Source organism: Chiroxiphia lanceolata, chromosome 3 (genome assembly GCF_009829145.1).
Source record: "Chiroxiphia lanceolata isolate bChiLan1 chromosome 3, bChiLan1.pri, whole genome shotgun sequence".
In the NCBI taxonomy this organism is placed as follows: domain Eukaryota; kingdom Metazoa; phylum Chordata; class Aves; order Passeriformes; family Pipridae; genus Chiroxiphia; species Chiroxiphia lanceolata.
The window spans coordinates 3739321-3752311 of NC_045639.1; the positions used below are offsets into that span (position 1 = coordinate 3739321).

The window sequence follows — 12991 nt, forward strand, 5'->3', positions numbered from 1 at the left end:
ACTTAAAAATTATTTCAGAGTGCCTATATAATATATCCAAGTAAGACTTCTTGTAGCTTAGCACAAATATCAGGAAAAAGTGAAATCAGCTGTGACAAACCCAAATCTCACAATGGGAAAGGTTCAAGAGACTGAAGTTGGTGTGAGGTTGCACTTCCAGGTGGTGTCAGGTTGGAGTGTGCCCTGGTCACTGATCCTCAGGGAAGTCAAATGCTGGTGCTTTGTGGCTTTCTGGTTCAGTGATTATGAGCTGCATTGTGGTAAAGGGTAATTAGATGTGTCCTCTCAAATTTCATTTTAAACAATGTCCTCTTGCTTCGGACTAACTCTCAGTTAAGTTGACACAATCTTTATTTTCAGTTGCAGTATCTATTTTTTTTTGTCCTCCCCTAGGGTTAATCTTCAAGGCAATATAAATTGCTATTCACAAATCTCTTATTTTGCTCCACTTTGTTTCTGTTTCTGGTAAAGCCAAATACCCCAGCCAAGGTCTCTGTGTTGTACAAACACAAGGGAATATATGATCTCTGCCCCAGTTTGAGAAAATGAGTCTTTGACTCATTTGCTCACTTCAGATGAAATAATGACTATCATCTGTGCCTGCTCACTAATCCTTCCAGGAAATGCAGGGAAAATCAGCCCAGAAATAAATATGAAAACCCCAGTCCAAACAAAGACAAGCCTGAACTACCAGAGTGTGAAAATAAAAGAGATTTTCAAAGTGAAAGGTGACTCCATCCTTCTCCATTTGCATTTCCCTTCTATTGTGAGTTTGAGTCACGGGGCTCAGCCAAGCTCTGGAGACACACACAGCAGGAATCTGTGTCTGTCCAGGGACAGTGTCATTGCCAGTGCCACAAACTCCCATGAAAGGGGCTGCAAGCCTGTAGTGGTGAGGATGGCAGAGCCACCTTCTGCACAGGCAAAATGGAAGCTCTTAGGACATGAGAGAACACAAATTTACCATCATAAAAACCAGTTCTTTACTAAATGCTGAAAGTTTCTTCCAAAACAACGAAAGGTGGTAAAGACGTTGTAGGTGGTAAAGACAACACCAAGACCCAAGTCTTTAACAAAGAACCAGAACTCAGCTCTGTAGCTTTTATTTCTGTTAATACTGGAAGCATTAAAAAAGAACAGAACAGAGAGTCTCTTGCACTGCACAGCACCTTTCCCTCGGAGGTCTGGGGGGACTTTACACAGTGTCTGTACAGCAGCAGGAACAGCAGTTGCTGGAGCATAAACCTCTGGGGAAGTATCTGACTGGGACAAATGCCTCCCCTTCCACAAACATCTCTCTGAATTCTAATGGCAAGCTCAAAGCTGGGATTGTCAGCATCTCTTACTGTCGTTGTAGCAGAAAGCAGCACCCAAAAATTAATCTGGAAGATGTCTGCAGAACTCTCTGCTGCCACTGGACGGGATTTCGGTTTTTCAAGTCTCAGCAACACACACATTAAATGGTTTCATTACTCATCTTTTTGCCTCTATGAGGTAAATCAGCTGCTAAATCTGTGGATGGGATGGATTACTGGGATGGAACAACCATCTCTACTTAAAATCCACTGGGAAGCAAATGTTACCATGCTCCCCTTACCTTACTTCTTGGGTCAGTGCTGTACTGCAAACCCCCACTGCCTGGGAACTGCTTGTGGAAGCACTTGGGAGACTCCAACATCACACAAAGACAAGACAAAACAATGATCCCTGCCCGAAGGATCCTGCACAGTCCTTCTTACATTTAATCTTTGTTTCTTTTTCCTGAACTGAAGTGAGGCTGAGCAGCTGCAGCCTCTGGAGCTGCTTAATGGAGTTAGAGCTGCACAGCACCTTGTCACTGAGCCCACTCACTCCTTCCAGTAACATTCTCTTTTTGGATAATGCCTTTAAAAAACTGAACCCCCAGCTTCACCCTGTGAATAAAAGCAGAGTGTGTCACGCTCAGCTAGATGCACCTTGGATCATGGCTCTCAGCTGATTGTGTCCGTGAGATACTGGAGGCAGACAGCTGGCCAGGGAGCCTCTCACTGTGTGAAATTCATGCTACTCTATTTGTAGGTGATTATAAAAACAGCTTTTCAAGGTTAGTGTCCAGCTTTGCTGCTGCTTAGCACATGAACCACAGTCCAGAGGCTTTTATCTGGTCGAAAGTACCGTCATTATTAGTTTTTCTTTGTTGATGGTTTGTTCTCCCTTAGAAACAGAAGGGTTATGAAACCTGGTTGTTGATAGTTTTGCTGAAAGATGCTTTGAGAGTCTCCCAAAAACATACCAAGGTGATGGAAACAGCGAGCTCTGAATGTGCAGAACAATAACCCAGAGCTAATTACTGGTTTGTATTTTTAGTGGATAATCGAAGGCTGGGTTCTTGTAGGAGACCAAGTGTGTACCATACTGCTCACTGTGAGGCTTCTTACACGCCTTACACAGACATGCAGACAAAACAATCGTGGTAATGAGGAAGAATCCACTTGCTGCAGACAGAGCAACAAAGACAGACTTGTAGCTGGGTTTTGTTTTAAATCTGGTGCACGAATTACCTGGAATTTCCTGACCTGTTATCTGGCTTGACCCGGCTTTGTTCGAAGCTGTCACGCAAATGTTGTAAGTGGTGTATGGTGACAGATCATACAGAGTGTACTGCCTGGCTGTGGGATAAATATTATCCATGACAAACTGCCTGTCCTCGTTGCCTTGGGCAAGAAGCAGCAGCTCATAGGTGTGAACAACCGAATTTGGGGCGCACCAGTGAATCAGGGCAGAGCTGTCTGTAACTTCGGTCACCTCGCTGAGCCTCGGCGGGTCTGGAACCTCATCCTCCGTCGACATGCCCGGGCATAAACACTGGGACACGCTCTGGAGTTCACTGCACGGCTTCTGGAGGTGCCTGCAGGGGTTGTAGTCACAGGAGATGTGTCCCACTTGCACTGGGGTTTCCTTCGGCTGTTCATCGTAGTCGTAGTAGTCGACATAGTGCGCCGGCGGCCTGGTGGGAGCGGGCTTTGAGTTCAGCTGGGGGGGGCTCGGCTGTGGGGTACCCTGTGGGGTGCCCTCCCCACCAGGGCTGGTAAACGAGTGAACAGAACGGTCAGTGGTGTTGGGGGTTCCTGTTCCTCCAGCAGAATAACGACTGGTGCTCTGGCTGGACAGACCTTCCTGGGGAGACGTTGTGTCGGGTGTTCTGAGCTCTCCCTTGGGCTGCTCTGTTCCTGTCTGACTCGTGGAGCCGAACTGAGCAAAGAGCTCTTTGAGGAAAACCGGGAAGGAGGTTACGGACGTGAAGGAAGGGGGATTGCTTGTGGATTCAGGAACTGCCTCCTCCTGGTGGGAGGAACTGTTGGCCTTTGTGAGCATCAGCTCCGTTGGGGGCAGAGCCGTGCTCATTGCATCCCTCTGGATTAGGGAGCTGGTATAAGTGTCTCTGGTCAGCATTGGACTGGCTGTTGTGCTCATTGCATCCCTGTGGATCAGGGAGCTGGTATAAGTGTCTTTGGTCAGCATTGGATTGGCTGTTGTGCTCATTGCATCCCTCTGGATCAGGGAGCTGGTATAAGTGTCTCTGGTCAGCATTGGACTGGCTGTTGTGCTCATTGCATCCCTCTGGATCAGGGAGCTGGTGTAAGTGTCTTTGGTTAACATTGGGCTAGTTGTGATGCTCATTAAATCCCCCAGGATCAGGGAGCTGGTAGAAGTGTCTCTGGTGAGCATTGGGTTGGCTGTGGCGCTCATTAAATCCCCCAGGATCGGGGAGCTGGTGTAAGTGTCTCTGGAGAGCAGAGCCCAGTCTGTTGTTACCGCAGCAGTGGCATCGTAACTGGTAAAGCTGAGAGCATCATGATCAGGAGAGGGCGTGTCTGAATGGGGCAGTGTGACATTGCTGCTCCCAGACTGGCATTTATTGTAGAGCTCTTGCAGTGAAACAGGTGTTGAAGGTCTGCCCCCATCTTCCTGGGATGTGCAGAAAGTCTCCCCAGCCCTGCAGAGGGGAGAAGACAGAATAGTCAAGATCCATAAGAACACTGCAGGCTCCTTAGGCTGCTTGGACTGCAACTGGCAACCTACTGTCGAAATCAGTCTTTATTTTAGTGAGGACAAACCTAGACTAAAGTTAAGTTGTCTTAATGATAGTCCTGTGTTTGGCAGATGGCTCTGGCTGTGGAATTCAGCTGACTGGGATTCTGGTTTTGTAAGGTGCAGGAATATCTTTTCCCTGAGAGGAAACATCCTTTGGTACAAGGGCTGTGAACCTTATCAAGAGTTCAAGGCAACTTGTCCCAAAGGGTCAGACTGTAATGCCACACTAAGAGGTGAACAATGCAGAGGGATGTAACAGGATCCTCAGGATCCCGAAACCAGCTGGTTTAGGCAGCTGGAGGTGAGATGATGCGCTTTTAAATGACTAGGAGTTCTTTCTTTACTCAGACACTGAAGTTTTGGTAAAGAATGCAACTGCTAAGCCCATCCCAGTGACAAACTATCTAATTTTAACACTCTACTTCCCTGCTGCCTCAGAGATTTGATGACAAATCTTCTTGGTGGTCTTTCAAAACCAAGGGAGATCATTTACATGCAAAGCACTTCTTTTAACTACAGCTTATCGTAATTAGTCCGTAGAACTGTAGGAGAGCATGAAAACAATAGGTGAGAAATGGTGCTATTTGCAAGGGGTTTCGTTGACTGCCCGTGCTCAGCTTTGGGAACGGCAGGGTAAGGAGGGAATAATTTGCTAAAGGTCTTGCATAGTCTTCCAGTTCCTGCTCCCAGTGCTGGCCCACCAAGCCAGCTTATTTTTTATCTCCAGCTAATAGAGAAATGTGGTCTGAAATAGAAAGAAAATATTATTCTCACCTTAAAGTAGAATCCACTCCTAATAACACTTTATGCTTTGTTCCTGAAGGAGACCTTATTTTGCATTTCTACCCCTTGTGAAAGGGGAGAACATGCGAGGAGTTTGAATAACTTAAATGGTAGGGAATGTCTTCTCCCCAGACAACTTAGGTATTGAAGCTGTTTCTGAGGAGCAATATTTCATCTCCTCGAACTCACTTACTTTTGCAGCACAACTCTCTTGGGCTGGGAGAGCAGCCAGGAGAGCTGGCAGTCACAGAACAGAGGGTTTCCAGAGAGGTTGATGGTGATGCCATCCGACGAGTTGGTGTCCCAAGGATTAAAGGAACTGAGGTTACAGCTGCAAGATGACAAGTGCAATAATTAGCAAATGCTAAGTTATCTTCCAAGGACCGAAGTGTGCTCAATACCCAGGATGTGTAAGGCACAAAGCAGTATTCCCACTTCCCTTGGCAGTAGCCAGTTACTAAAATCACCATCCTGCCCTTTCCATGCTCAGAAGATGCTCTCTTTTGTCTTAGATACAGTGAGGGATGGAATCCAGTGGGATTTTTTGCTTCAAATGGGTTTATTTTCCTTAAACTGGTTCCTAGAGCACAGCCAGTGCTCTAATGTTTGTTCTCTGATGTGCTTATAACCCAGGCCCATATTATAGAAATCTTGCTTGGTGCGATTTTGATAAGTCACTTTCAGACTTTTGTCTCTCTTTAGTATTTCAGGTGTTACCTCTAGAATAAGGACTAAACCATTGCTTTTTCTAATTCTAAACAAGGAACTATGCTAACCTCTCACACTGAAAGTGGGATGGACGGGATTTTTGTCTGCTTCCAAGACGCAGGTTTAATGTGAGGGAGAACAAAAAAGAAACCAACTCACTTCTCAAAGGAGAGATGGCTCAGATGAGGAGCGCTGTCAAACATCTCTGTCCTCACAAAACCCAAGGAAGGGGAGTCCTGGCAGTGCAGCTCTTGGAGACCAGGCATGGACTTCACAAAGTCAGTGTCGAGGCTTCTTAATCGTGGCATCTTTGTCAGGCGAAGGGATCTGAGGTTGGGCAAGTCTCTGGTCCACTCTGGTTGAACTGAAGCAGAAAAACATTTACACCTGTTATGTAAACAGAGCATTCCTGTGGGTTTCTGCCTAGAAAAAGGGGTTGAATTCCTAGATATGAAGTAGCTCTGTCGTTTTCTGCAGCTGCTCTCTTTGGGAAAGGAGTAGAGCAAAAATCAATACAGCAGTGCATAAACACCCATGCAGCTGTAATTTTGTAATGTGTGTGATTTTTAATATGTAAAACAGGGCAGAGAAAAATAAGGGAAGATAGAAGGGCAATAAAGCTGGTAAGAGATAGGGAATAGCTTTCTTGTTAGGTGAGATTAAATGAACAAGGATTCCTCTCCTCAGGGAAGTGGTGGAAATTAGAGATGTCTACAAAGCCCTGACCCGGTGCAAGGAAGGCAAATAACTTCTCATTTCTCCTAGCACAGGAAAAACAGCCGAGAGGCAAGAATGAGTCTGGTACAAAAGGTCCTCTCCATCCCATGACTGAATTGAGTAACTCACTGCTCACAGGAGGGATTAGGCAAATTAATGGAGGAAATGTGGTGGTGTGTCAGTTAAATGGGAGCTGCAGTGACACCTCTGGCTTGAGGAGCCCCCAGGGCCCTGGCTCTGCCCCAGGCTGAGGGCAGCTGGGCAAGGAATCGGAGCATCTGTGTGCCTCAGCACCTCAGTTAGAAACTGGGGCTGGTAAGAGGGAAAAAACTATCCTGTAAACTGCTCAGGGCAGGGATTGTCTCCCTGTGTGGAAGTATTAGGCTGTGGCTGACACAGAAAGCCTCTCTCTGCTCTCCCTCACTGCAGAGGTACAAAGCAGAGTAGCTGTGGGGACAAAGAAAGATTTCAGCAGTCTGTCTGGAAAGAGACATTAATTTCCTCCTCTGTGTCCCAAAACTAATCCCAGGGCTGACAGTGGGATGACTGTCAGTAACAGACAGTGGAATTAGGATGGAGAGGGGTGACTACACTGGGACAAACAGCCCTGTCTCGTGGTGTCTGGTCTCTGCCCTTCCCTTGGCCTGTGTGACAGTGCCCTGCACTCTTGGACCAGCTGTTTGCAGCTTGCAGTGTGGGGTGTTCCCCCTCCAGCCCTGGCTGGGTCAGGATGGGAGCCATCATCCCATCATCCAGCAAGGCTCCTGCTCCCCCAGCCTGACCAAACCCCGTTGTTTACAGTGGGAAATCCAGAAACTTACTTTTCTCAAGGAAAGTCCCGCTCAGATCCAGCACATGGATGGAGTTTCCAGGCCTGTCCGTGGCCTCCCTGGGAGCTGTGCTGATGGCAAAAGCAGATTCCCTAATTCCTCTGCTGGCCTCCTGCCCCAGCAGGGTCACAGAGAGGTTCAGCACCTGCAGCTGAGGGGAGCAGGAAAAAGCCAGCGGCTGGATTTCCAGCAGTGGATTTCCAGCCAAGGACAACCACCTCAGGTTGGGCAGGGCAGAGCTGTGGCAGGATGGCACAGACGACAGCTTGTTAAAGCTCAAGTCCAGCTTGAGGAGGCTGCTGAGGGCTTCAGGTCCCCAGGAGACTGCCCAGAGGTGGTTGTGCCTCAGCGAGAGGACGCGCAGCCGCGGCAGGTTCGCGATCTCCGAGCCGTTCACCTCTTCCAAGAGGTTGTTGCTGAGATCCAAGGTCTCCAGGGCCTCCGGAAGGCAGACAGGGAAAGCTGTCAGGCTGCTGTTGGTCAGCTGCAGGGTGATCCAGGTCCTGTTCTTCCGATCCTCACACGACATGCTGGTGAGATTAACGTTCTCCCACGGGTCTTCCTGAGCCAGCTGGAAAAAGGTGGTGACACCCCTGGATGCTGCAGGCTCTGCTCTGCTCACCGGGCCAGCCGCTGTGCTCCCCACCAGCAGAGAGAGGACGAGCAAGCCTGGAAACATCCTTTTCCGAAGTGACTTGCAATCAGTTTCCAAGATCTGTTTGGGTTTTGTTTCGGGATGGGGGGGGGGAAACAAAACATCAACGTTAAGAGCTAAATTAAAATCCCTCCAGGCAACTGCAAGCACTTTAAAAGTGAAGCATTTTTAAAATACTTTCCTTTTACATCCGAGCAGTGATAAGTGATAATTATTAGCTCTTCCGTAATTAAGCCTAAGTAAACATGAACCCTTGGGGACAGAAGTATCAGACACTCTCAGTCTAAGTGTGCCTACAGTTTTTCATGGAGGAAGCAACCAAGCTGTATCCCACACCAGTACCCTCAGCACAGCAGGTTGTCCTGCTGCAGTGTCCAGTCTGGCCAGCCCAGTGGGAAGTTTTCCAACGGGGTGATGCCCAAGCAACAGGGCAGGTGTGCCCGTGGCAAGGGATTGTTCTCTGTGAGGCTGCCTGTGCAAAGCAAGTGTATGGGTCCAAGGGCTGGGGAGGGTTGTCAGACTCTAAAGGACAGGAGCCCAAACTGGGCTGAGTTGCAATGGAGTGGGCAGGTAAAAGTGCCTTTCCTGTGTTAGGAAGGGCTTTCCTTCCCTTAGCAGAAGTTGGAACAGCAAAGCCCCGGGGCTTGTTGGGCTCTGCCAGGGCAGTGCTGCCCCATTCTGAGTGACAGCCACGTGGGGACCCCGCAGGCACTTCGGGGCTCCCGAGCAGCCGGCACTGCTGACAGATTGCACAGCCCAGCTGCTGGGAAAACGATGCACTGGGGATGCAGATCCTGAACCACATTTCAGTGGAAGCGGTCAGCAACTGAGTGCGCTCCTGGACCAGGGCCCCAAAGGCCTGGGCGCCAAGAAACATTCAGTGTTCCAGTTCCCTCTGTGCTCCCTCCTCCTCCCGCCCCAGCTTTGTCTTTGTCATTTAAAAGAGAACCAAAAAGTCCTAAATGACTTGTGAAAGGCCCCGCAGGTAATCTGTGTCACTGGAGAAAATTAAGCCCAGCCCTAAACTAGTGCTTTTCTTACTGAGCTGTCTTTTGCGCTGCCAGGCATCAAAGTGATCATTCCTCATCCAAAAACATATTACGTAGGGAGGTGACCGAAGCCTCACGTAGTATGAAATATCTCAGACTTATTCCAAATTTTAATAGCGATTTGCTGTTCCCTGAATGGTGCCAGGTCTTGCCCGGACTGTTATCCTTTTCTGCCATCCCAGGTCTGAAGGAGGGATAAGCAAAAGAGTATATCCTGGACCACCAAAACAGTGTATTTTGGTTGCCTGCGTCCTTTTTGTCAGACGGAACCGTGACAGAGCCAAGCAGCCTCAGGGCTTCCCGGTCACCGGACCCGCTGGATCCCGTGCTCCGCAGCACATGGCAGGGAGAGGATGGGAGGAATTGGACCGCTGGATTCCAGCCTTGGATTTAATCTTAGTCCCTGCCTCTAAACCGCATCCGCCTGCACGTACCTGTCCCAAAGTCCCGCTGCCTCTTGTCTCCGCTCCGAGCGGCTCCGACTGCCCGGCCTCGGTTTTATACACTTGGGTGACTCAGCCGAGAGCGTGAAATGCCTCTTTTCTGTTCCCAGCCTTCCCTGCTCGCGGCTCTGCCCACAAGCTAAGGCGAGGTTTGTTCCAGGCTCGCTCCCCCGCATCCAGCTTTCCCCTCGCCTAGAGAGGGGGCGGCTCCAGGCAACTTTCCCTGCTCCTTTGGCCCTGGCGGGAGCGGGGTGGGAGGGCTCTTATTTCCCAACGCTCAGGCAGGGCTGCTCCTGTCCGTCTTTGTCTGAGAGGCGGGGGGTAAAGGGAAAAGATCAGTGTCAGTAGTCCCAGCTCTCAAGTCTCCCCCTGACAAGGGGGGAGGGAGGGGAATTGTTGTGTCCCTTTGTTGGCGGGTCAGGATGATGTAAAGCTGAGGCTCTGTCTGCTGACACGGGCTTTGGTCTCTCTCTAGGCGCCAATAAAGGGCTTCAAGTGTTTAAATTTCTCTCTAAGACTCTTGCTCCTGGGAGTAAATCCCAGAAATGTTCACGCAGGACAAATGACTTTTCTAAGGAGGCCCTTAGGGATTGTCAGAAGTGAAACCCTCACCTGCTCCTCCCGCAGAGGGGAATTCTCTGTGCCGATGGAGAGGGCGGGCGGCATCTCAGCCCGCGTGGGACAGCCTTGGGAGGCCTCTCCCGGTCCCTGCTCTGCATCTGTGTTCCACATGGCTTGGGAGAATTCCCTTCCCGTTACTTGTCTCGTCCTTTGCTGGAAAAGTGGGATTGAAAACGTGAACCATCTCCCACCAAGGGACTTGCCCTGAGCTGGGTCTGTCAGCGTTCCCACAATTCAGGATAGTAATTAGGCTGATGGAGAGCAGAGAATAAAGTCAGTATCCAGGAAAGGGGTGAATTGATAGAGATTGTTCCAAAGTGAAAGCAAAAGGGTGGTCGTTTGGTTGCTACTGTAAGACAATTGATTAGTAAAATTTCCAAGGAGAACAGTAGTCAGTGCCTTCCCTTTATCAGGACAACAAAACAGATCCCTGACTTGGAGGCAGCACAGCCCCACTTTGGTGCTAAAGTGCAGATAAAGGTCTTGCCCCAAAACCTTGAGTCTGCCCTGTGCACATGTACTCAGAGCTTATCTATGGACCGTGTGGTTCATTATCTGCGTGGGGAGAGAGCCTTGAAAAGCACCAGAACATCCCCAGAGCGAGATAGGGCCTTTCAGTAGGACTCCCTGGAGCCATTGCCCTTCCCTTGGAGAGATGTACATATTGTTCCCCCGTGGAATGGCTCCAGGGCAGGACAAATAGTTTCCTAGATGAGGGGCTAATCCCATATTAACCCCGGAGGGGCAGGACTGGGAGCAGGGCAGTGCAGGCCCGGCACGTGCACCACGGCAGGTACCTCAGGGATCTGCACTGCCGGGGTTCAAAGGGCACGGTGGGGCAGGTTAAAAAAATCTGAAGAATTTGCTATAAGAGGAGGAAAGTCCAGCTCCTGCCTTCCCTGTGGCTTCCCAGACCTGCTGCACGGCTCCTCTTTGGGAAGCTGGAACGCAGGGAGGTGGCCTGGCTTTGCCCTGGGCTATGAAGTGCCGGTGTTGTGTTTGCTGCCTTTGGCTCGGTATTTACAGACAACGAATTTTCAGTGGTTATTTTAGGGTTATTGGTTATCTTACTGCTTTTAACATCTTAAAGAAAACCCTCCAGGAGACCCGGGGAGCCAAAACCTGCCTTAAGTTTAATGAGTTCAACCTTACTGACTTTATTTTGGAGGCAAGCAGACTGTCAGACTGGGAAAGCAGCCGCTCATTTCGGTGGAGGTGGAGGCTTTGTTTGCCCAGGGGCGCTTGATTTCTGAGTGATACAGAGAACCTGTTGCAAGAGGCAGAGCACCCTTGGAAAAGGAGCTTTGGTTACTTTTATTTTCCGGCCTTGTTTCTGCTTTTTGGATGCTCAGTTTTTGCAGCAGGTGTTGTATCTTCCCAGCAAACTCTCATCATCTGGAATATGGTGCTGTATCTCAAGCAGCTGCCCAGGTACTGGTGAAGGTCTCCCAGGGCAGGCAGCAGCGCTCTCTCACCAGTTTCTTTCAAATATCTGGTAGCAGCAGGCAGAGATTTCCCCTCCGTGGGCCACTTCGGCCTGTTCTCACATCACCTTTTATTCCACTCCGTTTTTTTCTGCTTTTCTAAGAGTTTCAGCGGCAACCTGAGGGCGTGTTTAGTAAAAGCAGGCGTTTCTGTCAGCCTTTTCACGCGGGTGATGCATAAGGAGCCGAACCAGACGCCCCCTCCCCGGGGGTGATTCAAGGCTGCACAAAGCCCCTCTGCCCGCAGGAATGCTCGGGCAGAGCCCTGCATTCCTCAGTGACACCAAGATAAGCAGAGCTCGGGGAGAGCAGGAGAAGGCGAGGATGGTACCAGGCTGTAAAGTTTAAGAGGTGAATGTTTCTCGCTGGCCGCGGCCCAAATGATGGTTAAGAACGAAAATACCTTGAAAAGGCCTGGAGAATGGATTTTAAAGCCAACAAAAGAAACGTTTTGCAGGTCTGTCCACGGAGCAAGCAGGAGCAAGACATTTTCCTACAGAGAACAGGGAGAGAATGCAGGAAGAGGATTATTTAGCCTGAGGTTTCAGAAAACTATGGGTGTGTGTCTCTGCTGCAGTAACACACGTTCCGGTGAAATTCCCTGCGGAATTTGGTGTGAGTAAGAGCAAACAGCAGCCGTCTGACATCGGTGGGGTTTTACCCTGATCTGGGTTTAACTAAGCACGATGTACAGAAGAGGGCTGTGGCTGAGCTGAGGTATAACTTTCCTGAAGGTTTTTGTTTTCATCTAAACAACATTCCTGTCCTGGATTTCATCTCTGTGTTGCACAACTTCGGGGGCAGCCGCCCTTGCGCTGCTTTCGCTCACTCTGGGAAACCTCTCCCACATCTGGCACTGCGGGATGAGTAACTTGGCTCCTGCAGACCCCCGAGCCTGTGGTCTTTAACCCTGGGTGTAAATCAGGTGGGATGAACCACGTCTGATCGGGTCGTTGCAGGAATCAGGGAGGATGATGAGCATTAAGGGGAATGTCTGGAGCGTGGCCGGGACGTGCTGGATGACACAGGGTGGGATGACAGATGACTTGGTGCACCAGGGGTGGGATGACAGATGACTTGGTGCTGTGGCTGGTGCACGTGTCAGACAGAGCGGGCTGGTGCAGCCTCCCCTCAAGTCATCCGGCCTGGAATTACTGAGGTGCAGGATGCCCTGGGTTGTGCCTTCCTACTCCAACCTCTCCAAGGGCTGCTTGTAGGAAGCAGAGCTACAGTCACATGCAGCACTGAAAGCAGCTGGATAAAACCAGATTTTTGTTCCTCAGTGTTCCTTACCTCTCATGGAAAAGCCTTGCAAGGTGAGTGGAGCGAGGAGAAAAGACAGCTGATGACCTAAAGAAACAGAGAGAGAGGACAGCAGCAGGGCATCATTCCTTAAAGCTAAAAGGCAAAGGACAGGGCTGACAGCCAGCCTGGATGAGCTGGCAGAGCCTCCTTGCAGAGCAGCAGTGACACATGGGGTAAGATTGAAGGAGGGGCAGGAAAGAAAATGGAAATATTTGATAGTTTCTCCGAAATCCCAGTCCGGACAGCTTGGATTGCAAGTGGACGTGCTTGTTCAGCACTGAAGGGAGCCACACACTCTCACAATGAGAATCACATTCCGATT

General features: G+C 49.7%; 2 protein-coding genes across 3 annotated transcripts in view; one reads left to right on the forward strand and one right to left on the reverse strand.

Annotated features, from left to right (window-relative positions):
* Positions 1 to 12991, forward strand: part of BMP2 (bone morphogenetic protein 2) — a 221942-nt gene that overhangs the window by 5395 nt on the left and 203556 nt on the right. The window lies entirely within an intron of this gene.
* Positions 1011 to 9440, reverse strand: LRRN4 (leucine rich repeat neuronal 4). Its single transcript, XM_032681638.1, has 5 exons — positions 9251 to 9440; positions 7104 to 7827; positions 5725 to 5929; positions 5051 to 5188; positions 1011 to 3976 (listed from the first exon to the last, which is right to left on the reverse strand). Exons 2-5 carry the CDS (start codon positions 7789 to 7791, stop codon positions 2323 to 2325), a joined length of 2685 nt encoding a protein of 894 aa, XP_032537529.1. The 5' UTR covers positions 7792 to 7827; positions 9251 to 9440; the 3' UTR covers positions 1011 to 2322.